Source organism: Spinacia oleracea, chromosome 5 (assembly GCF_020520425.1).
Source record: "Spinacia oleracea cultivar Varoflay chromosome 5, BTI_SOV_V1, whole genome shotgun sequence".
NCBI lineage: Eukaryota > Viridiplantae > Streptophyta > Magnoliopsida > Caryophyllales > Amaranthaceae > Spinacia > Spinacia oleracea.
Window position 1 is genome coordinate 123,243,060 of NC_079491.1, and position 13,283 is coordinate 123,256,342.

A 13,283-nucleotide genomic window follows, 5' to 3' on the forward strand; every position below is an offset into this window, starting at 1 on the left:
GATTACGACCTTTGATAGCTCATTAAACCAACAAGTTTCATTATCGTGTACAGTTGCTTAGTCTTTGTTATTACTCCCTCCGTCCCGGAATACTCGACCTGGTTTGACCGGTACAGAGTTTAAGGGACTTGAATTGACTTATTTAATTTAATAGGTAGTAGTTGATAGTGGGGTATTATTTTAATGTAGTTAGTGGGAAATGTGTAAAGGGGTGGGGTTGGGGGAGAGTAGGGGTTGAATTTTTAATTATTTTTTGTATGGAGTAGGGGGTAGGTGGGTTAATAGAGGTGAAGTGAGAAATTATATAATATTGTTAGAATATTTCCATTTTTAGAAACAGGTCAAGTATTAAGGGACGGCCCGATAAGGAAAACAGGTCAAGTATTCCGGGACGGAGGGAGTAAGCATTTTCGATGATAATTTTGTCGTGAATTAGTAAGTGTAGGTATTTGTGGAGTTAAGATCAAAGTTGGGGTACAACCTTTTACATTTTTCACCGTTTGGGACCTGTATCTTTTTTTTACACATTTTGGGACCTACTATTCATTTTCCGGCCATATTTAACCAAAGCATAGGAAAAGGTTATCCCCTTTGGTTAAATGTTTAAGTCCTTGAGTTAAAATCCACTTGTCACGAACTCACAACTACAATTATTTGCACGGTTTTTTTTTATATTTGCTCAATAGCCAATGTAAAGAGAGGAAATCAAATTATTTTGTTTAGGGAAGAAAGTAAATTAATTTTTTTTGAAGGAAGGAAAGAAAATAAATTAAATCAATTACTTTGACGAAAAAATGGAAATTTAATCAGATGTCTTCGAAATTCATGCTCGAAACTTGTACCTCTGTGATTACATCAAGATCGAAGATGAAATGCCGAGTTGAAGGTTGCAGAATTAGAAGGAAAAGTACCAAATTGCTGCAAGGGATACTGATTTCGGATCGAATAAGGAAATCATTAAAGTAAAAAGCTAGTAATATTTCTTCATTATCCTCAACCATGAATGTATAATATCAAATTGGAGCCTTTTAGCAGAATTAAGCAATTGTTGATATTCTCACTTCAATTCATTCTTTGATTTCGGAAAGCTCAATAATTTGAAGATGTTTGAAGTTGTGTACCAGACTTTTTGATTTTGTTCTTTCTTTGTCGATGCTTTCAATTTTCTAACTCATGATAAACTCAAATACTCCATCCGTATTTTTTTGAAGAGATACACTTGCCTTTTCCGGCCGTATTTTTTTAAGAGATACACTTGTTATTTTTGGTAACTTATCAACCCCACCACCTAATTAAATAATATATTTACTACAATTTATGACCCACCATCCAATTAAAAAATAATTTTACAACTACACCCACCCCACCCCCACCTCCACTTGTTCAAAAGGACATGGTCCCCAATGTACTTATTTATTAAAATATCTACCCCAACCTCACTTCTTTTATTCTTCTTAAGACCCGTGCCCAACCAAGTGTATCTCTAAAAAAAATACGGAGGGAGTAATGATATACAAGGTGGTACTCCCTTCTCTCTCCCTCTCCTTTAATCTTCTCTCTTTTGGAACTTTTTTTGTGAAATTATAATTAATTTTGCTTTGTGGATTATTTTGTTGTGTTCTTTGATTATTTTGATTAAGAACTATACCTCTAAGATTTTAACGTTTTGGAAAAATCTCAAACTAAAAAAATCTTCAAATGTTGGATTTTTAAAATTTTCTGTTTGCTTAATTTCTGATATGGCTATTGTATATATAAATAAAAAATCATTTTATCAACCTTTTATTAACCACCGGTGAGTTAACGGTGGATTAAGTGGCCAAAAAATTAGAATGAGGTCCCAAAAGGTGAAAAAAAAGGTATAGGTCCTAAAAGGTGAAAAACTCAAAAGGTTAGACCCCAACCTTTATCTTAACTCGGTATTTGTGGGTCTCAAAATCCCGGGACATTAGACTTTTAGGCTCTATTTTGTCAAATTTAATTTTAATTTTGTTAAGTCTAATTCAATTTAGTTGTATTCAGTTCAGCTAAAAATCGCTCAAAATAGATACTCCCTCCGTCTCTTTTTGTTTTTTACGTATTTCATTTTGGGTGTTTCATTTTGTTCTTTACATTTTCTTTTATATTATCACATGATGCATTAATATTCTATCAAAATTTGTGCCCAAATATTATTTTAATCAATTAAATTAATTGGACATTAAATATTTCTCATTTTCCCAATGTCAGATTTTTGATAAAAGTGAAAACATTGTAAATAAACGTAATTTTTCTTGTTTAAATAAAAAAAGTAGGGGAATCTCAATACACATTAAATAGTCGTTAAATCGCGTGAAAAACATCAAACGTAAAAAACAAAAAGAGACAGAGGAGTAACAATTTGGAGATGCAATGAATATGAGAGTGACAAAAATGAATAAATGCATATGAATGAATATGAGTGTACTTGATAATATATTGACCAAGTTCCAATGTCCCCGCAGCTTCCACGTGGTCTGACACCTCAACACTCTCTTTGTTTCCTTTGACCCGCCTTGCTCTCCTCTAACCTATTCCATCTTCTTGTTTCTTGTCCCTAAACTTTCCGAACTTCACTCACCTGTGTAGTTAGGCACGTGCCGGATCGTGTATATCTACATTAGATTGTTAGTGTCATGCCTAGCCTCTGACCATTGTTTCTGAAACGGGTTTGAAAAGTTGCGTCATATTGAACTCGTACTACTCTTTCATAAATGAGACACATGTACAACTTATCTTACGTGTTTGGTCGGTTTATCCCGTGCCAATTCCTCTTACTCATTTTAAGAGGTTTTTTTGCTAATTGATTAAGAAGAAGCGCACCAATGTGTGAGATGATCCGTCATGCTCATGCTGGGCTCGTGCCAGGGATTTTTGGGATTATTAAAAAATATGTCGTAGGTGGGATTAATAAAAGAAAACCGGCCAAAGGTTGGATTAATATTACCAAATTTTCCTTTAAATATTGTCTTTCGGTGTAATTAAGTACTTCCTCCGTCTTTTAATACTCGCAACGTTTGGACTTTTGCCACTATTCATATAATCTACTTTGACTATTCGTAGTGTTTTTTATATAAGATAAAACATAGTCATGTGGGATCTTGTTAGATTCGTCTCAATGTGTATTTTCAAAATATCAACTTTTTATAATTTTTGCATAAAGATAATTTAATATATAAATGATCAAAGTTATGCATCGGCATGCGTGAAACTAACCAACGTTGCGAGTATTAAAAGACGGAGGAAGTATATAGTATTAGATCTATACACTGCTTAAGAGTTAAGAGGTGATGTTGATGCATTTGTAATTGTTGCTTAAAGTCTAACTCAGGGGGCAATAGGCAATACTATTGTAGATCAATATATAATATTATTCACAATTTTTTTAATTTCGTCTTGGTCAAAGCTGAAGCTATAAACTACATGCTGTCAAGCTAAGAAAACAATTTGGTATTATTATTATTGTTGATTTTAGTCAACGTTAATGAAGATCTAAGAAGTTTCCTGGAGTGGTGCAGATCGATCAAGCTTGAATTAAGGAAGATCAAGCAGTCGTCTATTTCGTAGCAGTACATACTTTACAAATCAATAACTTGAGTAGTGTTGATCGTATCGATCTATTGATCAAATTGAAAGATATATAGATAAAGTTGATGTTTTTGGAATGATGTCAGGCGGCTATGATGGAGGAGGAACAACTCACTCATCTTATCTGCATCAGTTATTGCAGAACAACAACAACAATCCATCAGAGTCGCAGACAACTTCATCGTCTGCAGACATGGACAGATCAGATCCAGGAGGAGGAGGAGGAGGAGGAGCAAGTTCAGGCGGTGGTGGACCGATGAGACGGGCTCGAGGAAGGCCATCTGGATCGAAAAACAAACCCAAACCACCCATTTTAGTGACCCGAGATACCCCAAATGCACTGAGATCTCATATGTTGGAAGTGTGTTCAGGTGCAGACATCATGGATTCTTTATCAACATACGCTCGACAGAGGGGTAGAGGAGTTAGTGTTATCAGTGGGAATGGCAACGTTATGGATGTTACTCTGCGTCAGCCTGCTGATAGTAGCAGTGTTGCTACACTGCACGGAAGGTTTGAGATACTGTCGATTACAGGGACAGTGTTGCCTCCTCCTGCACCTCCTGGTGCTGGTGGTTTGTCTATCTTTTTGTCAGGTGGACAAGGACAGGTGGTTGGAGGAAGCGTGGTGGGTCCACTACTTGCTTCTGGGCCTGTTTTACTCATGGCAGCCTCTTTCTCTAATGCAGTTTTCGAGAGGCTTCCGTTGGATGATCATCAGGACCCTCCTGATCATTCTGCACCACCACCAGGGGGTGGAGGAGAAGGCAGCGGTACCTCTGCTGGTGGTGGTGGTTACGGGTTTCCTGCAGCAGGAGGTGGTGGTGGTGGTGGTGGTGGGGGTGATCATCATGGTCTAATGGGATGGGGTGCAGCTGGTCCTCGTCCACCATTTTAATTAATTACTTCTCTACTACGTCTATACCTCCTATTTAGTTGGTTGAATTGGTTTTCATTTATTGATTGATTGAATTTAGTTACAATTTCGGAGATAGGTCAAATGTGAAACACAAACTAGTACTGCCTTTAGAAGCAGCTTCTTCAATTTTCACTCATCTTCATTTTCATCTTCCTAACTATATTTGTTCATTCAGATAGACAAAAGAGGTTCAAAACACACTTTTATTAAGAAAATGACCTTTAAGATGTGTCACAATGATGACATTGCATTCTTATGTGTCATGATTTAAATTGAAAAATTAAATATTTAACTTATATAACCTATTATACATGTTACAAAAAAATGTAGGAAAATCTTAATATTTTAATTTATTTCCTTCTTTATATCGATTTACCTTATTTACATATTTTCATAGTAAAAATATTCTGATGATGCATAACCTAGGTGTCGCCTATATGTACCAATTAAACTCTGACACATAAGATTGCGATAATAAATATTGTCGCAACTTGTAACCTTTATCATCATTCTTACTATTATTATAAAAACAGATATCCGATGCTACAATATCGTTAACTAGCATAGTAGCATAACTAAAGGCAGTTTACTTGCTATCTTAGAGTTATTGCGTACTAGCATAAACCATCATCGCTGGGCTACGTACGGTTCAAATAAGCTCTGGTTGTCATTGTGAAACACAATAGTATAGGAATGTGGCTCAACCGTTGTTATGATCACTTTCATTGGGTCAACAAAAAGGAGGTGTGCTTCCCGTTTCAATATGAAGCATTTTCGGTGTCAACGACTCATATACATCCTACTGGGAAAACAATTATAACACAAAAATCACACTTTTCTTTGAGTTTTGAACAAGGCAACAAACATACAACACCAACCTAAGTCACTAACATGGTAACATACGCATACAAAGCGAAGGCATAAAGTTACAAAATCCTAACAAAAATTAATCATACACCAAATTACACACAAATAAGAAAAAAGGGAGTTTTCATGCCATAATACTACCGGGGTCACCCAACCCCTAAGCCTAACTGAACTACTCACACATAATACTCACTTAGAAAATTTAGACTTTTTATTTTTAGTAAAGAAACTCAACCTAAATGATGAAAATGAACACCAAGAAAATATTGCTTTAGGTAAATAAAGGGAAAAAAATTTAAAAAGCAATAAAAAAACAAATGAAGAGATTAAGTTACGAATACTTGACTTGAATTGAAAATGGAGATTGTTGTGGGATCTTTTACGGTGCTGACGTGGCACGCGGTCCTCGGAGGTATCAAGTATGATCTGGCCCGAACTTCTGGCAACCTGCAAAACAAGAATATTCCTGTAGGAATATTCCCTCCGATGCTTAAGTAAGTATAAACTAGAGAGATAAGTAATTTGTAGAGAGAAGGCAGAGCAAAGATAATTTTAGGTTGGTGGGAATGAATTGATTGCCTTTACCTTGGGATCTGAGCTATTTATAGTGCTAGGGTTTCTTGGGAACTGTTCCCTCAACCTAGCTGTGGGGTGTGTGCCCCTTGGGGATTTAGGACACGTAACTTTTGGCCCACAATGATGAGCCTTTTACAAATTGGACCTATCTTCTCAGAGAGGATGGGCTTTCCAAAATGGGGTTGTGCTCTTATTTCGTTTAGGTACCAAGGTTGGGCCTTCTTCCTAAGCTTGGGCCCAGCTGGCCGGTATTGGTCATTGTAGCCTCTTTGGGCCTTGTGGTGGAGATATTCAAGCCCACATCATTTGCCCCTCACGAGGAGTGAAAACAGACGTTAGTTTTCACTGCTCTTGGAATGTTCAATGAGATGACGACGCGTGGCAGGGTTAATCATTTCTTACCCCTCTATAAATAAGTGGCCATTTCGAGTGACTTTCCCCCTCATTTCTAGCGATTACTTGAGAGCTATAAGAGGAGGCGATTTCCGGCGTCTTTACATCCACCGAAGTTCACTGTAGCGCCGCCACAATCTTCGAAGCCTTGTTCTTGCAGTTCTTCATCAAAGTTCTTCACAAACTCTCTTTGATCTATCAGGTGATTCTTTCTTTCGGAAAATTTTGTTTGTTGATTTGGATCCTTCCCACTTCTCTTTTCTTAGCTATGCAAGGGGTACATCAAACTGAGGGCGTCAACTTGCCCCTTTGACGCCTTCTCTTTTCAAGTAATGCCCATGTCTTGAGCCAAGTCTTCAGCCTGTGCAGGATTTAATGGCGCTGATAGAGGACGAAGAGCAATTCAAAGGAGAATATTCTTCTCCCATAGAGGAGGACGTCCCCGAGTGCGCCGATGTCGCGCCGACGAGCACGTCAGGTGGGGAGGAATGTCACCTTCACCCCAGCGCAATCTTCCCACTTCAGACGTGGCTGAACTTCCTCACCCTCAAGGGGAAGGACTATGGGAGGTCTCTGAATCTAGGCTCGGAATACAAGTTTCGTATGCCGGCTGGTATGGACTGCACCAGCTTTGGAATGGTGGAAGGGGAATTCTCCGTGTACGGCTCTTTTCTGAAGCTGGGTATGAGATTCCCCCCTCACCCCTTTGTGGTGGAGTTGCTGGACGGCTTCAACCTTGGCCTGAACCAAATGTCCCCCAATTCTTGGGCGGGTGTGTTCGGCTATATTGCTCGTTGTGAGCTCAAAGGTATCACTCCTTCCTTCCCGGCGTTCCTAAGGATCGCCTCCATGTCCCAAGTTTCAAAAGCCGTCGCGGGTTGGCTAATTCTTACGTACAAGGGAGCTTATCGGATGGTGATGGGGAAGGCGTCCAAATGGCATCATTGGAGGAAGAAGTGGGTGGTCATCAAAACCACAAATTTGGAGATGTGCGAGCGGATGAGACGTTGGAACGTCAAGCCCAACTTGGTTGGAAAAGGCAGCTCTTTCCCTCCGGTCTCCGCCGTTCTCTGGGAACGGATCTCGTCGTTGTTCAAGGCCAAGCCACTCGTCATTAAGGACAAGACGGCCTACATACCCGAGGGGTGGTTGCCTCATCTGGATCAACTGGGCGATCCCGTTTTCCTCTCGGCTGTGGGCTTGTGTCCGTATATGCCGAGAGGTAATGTATCTATACTTCCAGTCCTTCACTGTTTCCTTAAAACTATACTAATGTCTTTATTTATTTTCTTAAGACGAGGCCATGGATAAGCTGGACGATGCCTCCAAAGGCCAAGTGGATATGCCGTCCTGGTTGGCGAAGGTACTTGACGCCAACACCTATAAGGCTTGGCAGCGTTAGCAGGCGGCCGAGCAAGCCATCCCAGAGAAAATGGCTCCCCCTCCTGCTGAGGAGAAGGTATTGATCAAACCTTCCTATGTAATTCCCTTTATTGTTTGCAACTTATATGTCCTCATTTCTTCAGAAGGCGAGGAAGACGGCCACGGACGCGGCACCTTCTTCTAAGCGCAGGGTTGGCGGCACAGGAAAACCCGTCTTCAAGTCAACGGCTTCGAAGGCTCCTAAGGTGTTTGCCGTCCCCAAGGCTGCATCCGCTTCTCCTAGCTTCCAGAAAGCTGGAGAGACGGCTGATCCTCTTGCGGGGATTCTTGAAGCCGTCCGCCGAGACATTCCTCTGAGGGCGGCGAAAAGAGCTAGGAATTCTGGGGGTAAGTTTTACTCCAACATCGTAACCACCTGCCGTTCCTCGTCTAGCAGTTCTATAGTCTCTCCCAGGGATTCTAAGGCCGTTGTTTTTCCCATAGAAATTCCCGACCCTCAGAAAGACATTGATGCTGAATTGGATCAGATCCCTTCTTCAGGCGGGTTCAATTCTCATGACCGCAGGAAGATAATGACGTTGATGCGCAATGCCATTCCTCCCAAGTATGCTGAGACTCCCCCCGAGGCGGCCGAGAATATGCTTGCCGCCATGCAGTCCTCGGCACTGGATGTGAGTTTCATTATGCCTTTATTTTTTATACTTGTTTCTCTTTGTTTTACTCTTGCTGTTTTTGTGCAGATGTTCATTCTGCTGGACTCGCTGAAAAAGTGGTGCACTGCTTTGGTGCATGAAGAGGCTCGACACCGTCTTCTGGCCAGTCAGTGTGGCGATCAGCATTTTGCTGAGCTGGAGAAACTTCGCTTTGACAGGCGGGAGCAGATTGACGCTGTGACCACCGCCCTGGCCTCCCAAAATGCTGAGAACGCGACTCGTCTCCTGCAAATTGATCAGAACTTTTCTGAAATGGAGGACCTTTCTAAGAAAATCAAGGAGAAAGAAGCTGAGTTTTCTCGTCTTGAGACTCAGTTTAAGGAGTTGGAGGTCCAGCTGGAGGCGGCTCGCAAGGAGGTTGCTTCGTCAAAGAGTGTTCTCGACTAGTCGGCCATACTAGGTGAGAAATCAACCCGAAGGGGGTATGGAGCTTGCATGGAATGCCGAATTTGCGAGTGAACGTCCCTTCAGCTGGTTTGAGAAGTTCCTCACCTACCAGATTGAGGTGGAGAAGGCTCAAAAGGAAGGACGCACTCCTCCTGAGTTTGTTCCCAGCGAGGATGAGGAATGAGAGCTCCTAAGCGTCTTGTATTTATTTTGAACATGTTTTCATGACGCCTTGTTTAGTGGCATTGTGCATAATTTTTGTAATTATGACTAACTTTTTGGAATGACATGGCGTCTTTTGAACGTCCTATTGCTTTTTAGCTTTTGTCATTTTTTTGTGATTGATTCTATGATTATGTCTGACGCCTTCGACTTGAGACGTTAGATGCCTGCCCTGGTCTTTTTGCCGAGGTCTTTAGCTACTTTATATAGCTATGTTTAAAAATGTGTAACCCCTGTGTTCTAGGTGATCAGCCTAGTGAGGGTGCTAATCTGGGCCACTTCTTATGCCTTTAAACGACTAGTCTTTAATTGTATGGTCAAAGAGAGAGAAACTCTAGAGAGAAGCGAGAGAAAACCTTGCCTTCTCCCCCAAGTTTCCCTTCGGTGCATGATCTCCATTGTGCACTGCTGCCATGGCAAGGAAGTCTGGGGGCAAAATGCAAGGTAGTAAGCATGGCAATGCAAAGCAGAAACCAAGAGGACCTTCATCTGATTCTCAGGCTCTTAGGACTCGATTGATTGAGGAGGTTTTAGGAGTCGAAGCACTGGATTTGACGATTGAAAATGAAATTCTCACCCCCAAATCTGGATTGAAACACTTGCAAGCTCGTTCTGAACTCAGGCATTCCTTCAATGAGTGGATGCAATCTGTTCACAGATCAGCTAACAAGGTAAATAATACTCCATCTAATGTTGATATTGGTACGATTTCCATTCCAATATTGCAACAATTTGATGAAGTAATGACTGAACATGCTGATAGTGTTGATGATGAATTTAGGCCACCTGATCCAATTGAAATGCATCCTGTTTCTAGCCCTGTACAGATTGATCTTAATGATATACAGGATGAGGTGGATTTTTGGAATTCTTCCATAATCTGCTATATTATTGGTGCTAATCCCCCAATACATGTTATGGAAGGGTTTATTAGGAGAATCTGGAAGAACTTTAATGTTGATAAGGTGGTGTTGGTGAAAAAGGGAATCTACTTAGTGAGATTTCTGACTATGGACATGAGAGACAAAGTCACTTCTGGCCATTTTTTCTTTGACAGCAAACCTATGATAGTGAAACCCTGGAGTGTTGATATGGATATGGAGAAGGAAGAGATCAAATCTGTCCCCATCTGGATTCAGTTGATTCTGAATTTTAAGTATTGGGGTGAAAAATCTCTTTTCAAAATTGTGAGTCAGTTAGGCAAACCAATTAAGAGGGATGCAGCCACTGTGAGTAGGGATAAACTTCAGTATGCTAGGGTGTTGGTTGATATGCCAATCACACAAAAGCTTCCTGATCAAGTTTCATTTATGAATGAGCATAGTGAGCTGGTTCAGGTACCTATCACCTATGAGTGGAGACCAACTGTTTGTGATAATTGCAAACTAGTTGGACATTCAACCATTGAGTGTAGGAAGGGGAAAACTAAGAGAATATGGGTGCAGAAAAAACAACAAGTTCAGAATCACACAGAAGTGGTGGCACCAGAGGTGGATCAGGAGGTGTTTCAGAGAACTCTCAGGCCAATCAGGGTTAGACCTACCAATTTGGTTCCAACACCAGTTGTTAATTCTTTCCAAATGCTGAATGATGATGGTGGTCACAGTGCTTGCAGTACTGCTGAGTTGGATAGGGAAGATGACATTGAGGAGGGTAGCACAAGAAGAGGGAACTCTTCCAAATCTTATGGATAGGATATTATCTTGGAATGTTAGGGGTATCAACCTAGCTCAGAAACAGGATACTGTGAAGCATTTTCTTCATAAATATCATGTGGGGTTAGTTGGTCTCCTAGAGCATAAGGTTAAGCTTCCTAACTTAGGGAAGCTTTATCAAAGAGTTTTCCCAAATTGGTGTTTCTCTAGTAATGCAAGTTATCATAATGGTGGCAGAATTATTTTGGCTTGGAATCCAGGAAGCTTTTCTGTGAGTATCCAAGCAGCTTCTAGTCAGTTTATGCATTGCTTCATTCAACCAGTGAGTGGTATGCCTAGTTTTTTCTGTACTTTCATTTATGCTTTCAATGATAGCTCTAATAGAGAAGTGTTGTGGAAAGATTTGAAAGCTTTAAACACACAGGATGCCTGGATCTTGTGTGGAGATTTCAATTGTGTTATGAGTACTGATGAGAGAGTTGGCTCCCCTGTTAGGAATGCTGAAATAGTGGATATGTGTGATTGTATGCATTTCTGTAGTATGGAAGATATTAAGAGTGTGGGTAATTTCTACACTTGGAACAATAAGCAGCATGGTGCAGCTAGAGTTTTTTCTAAAATTGATAGAATAATGGCTAATCCTAAGTGGTTAGGTGTTTATAGCTCAGCTGAAGTGTGTTTTATGAATGAGGGTTGTTTTGATCATTCCCCTGGATTGTTGACTGTCTATCCTAGGGATACAGGGGGGAAAAAGCCTTTTAAGTATTTTACAATGTGGAAATCTGCTCCTCATTTTCTGACTCTTATCCAAGAACAATGGAGTGGTACAGTTCAAGGGAGCAAGATGTTTGGTGTTGTTCACAAACTGAAGAAGGTGAAGTTGGTTCTCAAAGAGTTGAATAGAAAGGGATTCTCTGATGTTCAAGCTGCTGATCTTCAAGCATACCATGACATGATTGCAGCTCAGACATCAATGCATCTTGATCCTGCTGATCAGAGTCTTGCTGATGCAGAACTCAGTGCAGTGCAGAATTACAAAAATAAGCATCAAGCCTATTTAGAGTTTTTGAAACAGAAGGCAAAGGTTTCATGGATTAGGGATGGTGATGAAAATACCTCCCTCTTCCATCAGAGTATCAAAGCTAGGAATAATCATAACCAAGTTTACAGCATTCATGGCATGGATGGGATTTTGAGAGATAACCCTGCTGATATCTCTCAAGCTTTCTTGGATTATTACACAACTTTGTTGGGTACTACTCACACTGATAGAAGACCTGTTCTTAGTCATATTGTCCAAGCTGGTCCATTGATTACAGATGCTCATAGAAATATTCTAAATGCTCCTTATACAGCTGATGAGGTGAAGAAAGCTTTGTTCTCTATTCCTGGTAGGAAAGCACCAGGGCCTAATGGGTATGGATCCTACTTCTATAAAGATGCTTGGAGCATTGTTGGTGATGATGTTGTCAATGCTGTTCTGGATGTCCTCCAACAAGGCAGGTTGCTTAAGGAGTTAAATCATACAGTCATTACTCTCATTCCTAAGACTAAATGTCCAAAGAATGTGAGTGAATTCAGACCTATATCCTGTTGCAATACTCTGTATAAATGCATTACTAAGGTGATCTATAGTAGATTGAGGCAAGTATTACCAGATTTGATCATTGAGAATCAAGGGGGGTTTGTACATGGCAGATACATAGTGCATAATATCATGGTGGTTCAGGATTTGGTAAAACAGTATGGTAGGAAGAGTGCTAAACCAAGTTGTATGATGAAGATTGATCTTCAAAAAGCATATGAAACAGTTGATTGGGATTTCCTGCAAGAAATGTTGGTACAGCTGGATTTTCCTATAGCTTTTGTGGCTCTTGTAATGGAGTGTGTGACCACCCCTAAGTTCTCTCTAATGCTTAATGGCACAATGCATGGCTTTTTCAAGTCAAAAAGGGGTTTAAGACAAGGTGATCCCATGTCTCCCCTTCTGTTTGTGATCTGCATGGAATACCTGTCCAGAATTCTCTACAAAATGAGTGAGTTGTCTCAATTCCAGTTTCATCCTAGATGCAAAGAGCTTAAGCTCACTCATCTATGTTTTGCTGATGATCTAATCCTGTGTAGTAAAGGTGAGTTCCCCTCTGTGTATCTTCTGCTTCAAGCCTTTAAGCTGTTCTCCAACTCTTCTGGTTTGTTAGCCAACAAGCAGAAGTCAGCTATCTACTGCTGTGGTATGGCTGAGAATGAAATCAACAGAATTGTCAATGTTTCTGGTTTTACTAGGAGTCAGCTTCCTTTTAAGTACTTAGGTGTTCCCATCTGTGCTAAAAGAATTTCTGCTGCTCAATGTGATGTCTTAGTGGATAAGATGGTTGCTAGGATTAAAGTCTGGAGTTCAAGGAATCTTTCCTACACAGCAAGAATGCAGCTCATTAATTCTGTGTTGATGAGTATTCATATGTACTGGGCTCAGGTATTTATTTTACCCAAGAAAGTACTGCAGGAAGTTACTAAAGTTTGTAGAGCATTTCTCTGGAGTGGGCAAGCTTATAGTTAGAAAAA

The 13,283-nt window shown here is 40.3% G+C and overlaps 1 protein-coding gene across 2 annotated transcripts; it reads left to right on the plus strand.

The window, feature by feature from the left end:
• Positions 1-3,308: 3,308 nt before the first annotated feature.
• LOC110794993 (AT-hook motif nuclear-localized protein 27) lies at positions 3,309-4,673 on the plus strand. 2 transcript variants are annotated; one of them, XM_056828438.1, is made up of 2 exons: positions 3,309-3,587; positions 3,693-4,673. In XM_056828438.1, exon 2 carries the CDS (start codon positions 3,800-3,802, stop codon positions 4,502-4,504), a length of 705 nt encoding a protein of 234 aa, XP_056684416.1. In that variant the 5' UTR covers positions 3,309-3,587; positions 3,693-3,799; the 3' UTR covers positions 4,505-4,673. The 2 variants fall into 2 exon arrangements, with proteins under 2 accessions (XP_056684416.1, XP_021855659.1); XM_021999967.2 differs by having other exon boundaries at positions 3,309-4,673.
• Positions 4,674-13,283: the final 8,610 nt, after the last annotated feature.

Excerpts from the sequence above, each read along its gene's own strand:
- LOC110794993 (XM_021999967.2), top strand. The coding sequence starts at position 3,683 with ATGATGTCAGGCGGCTATGATGGAGGAGGAACAACTCACTCATCTTAT.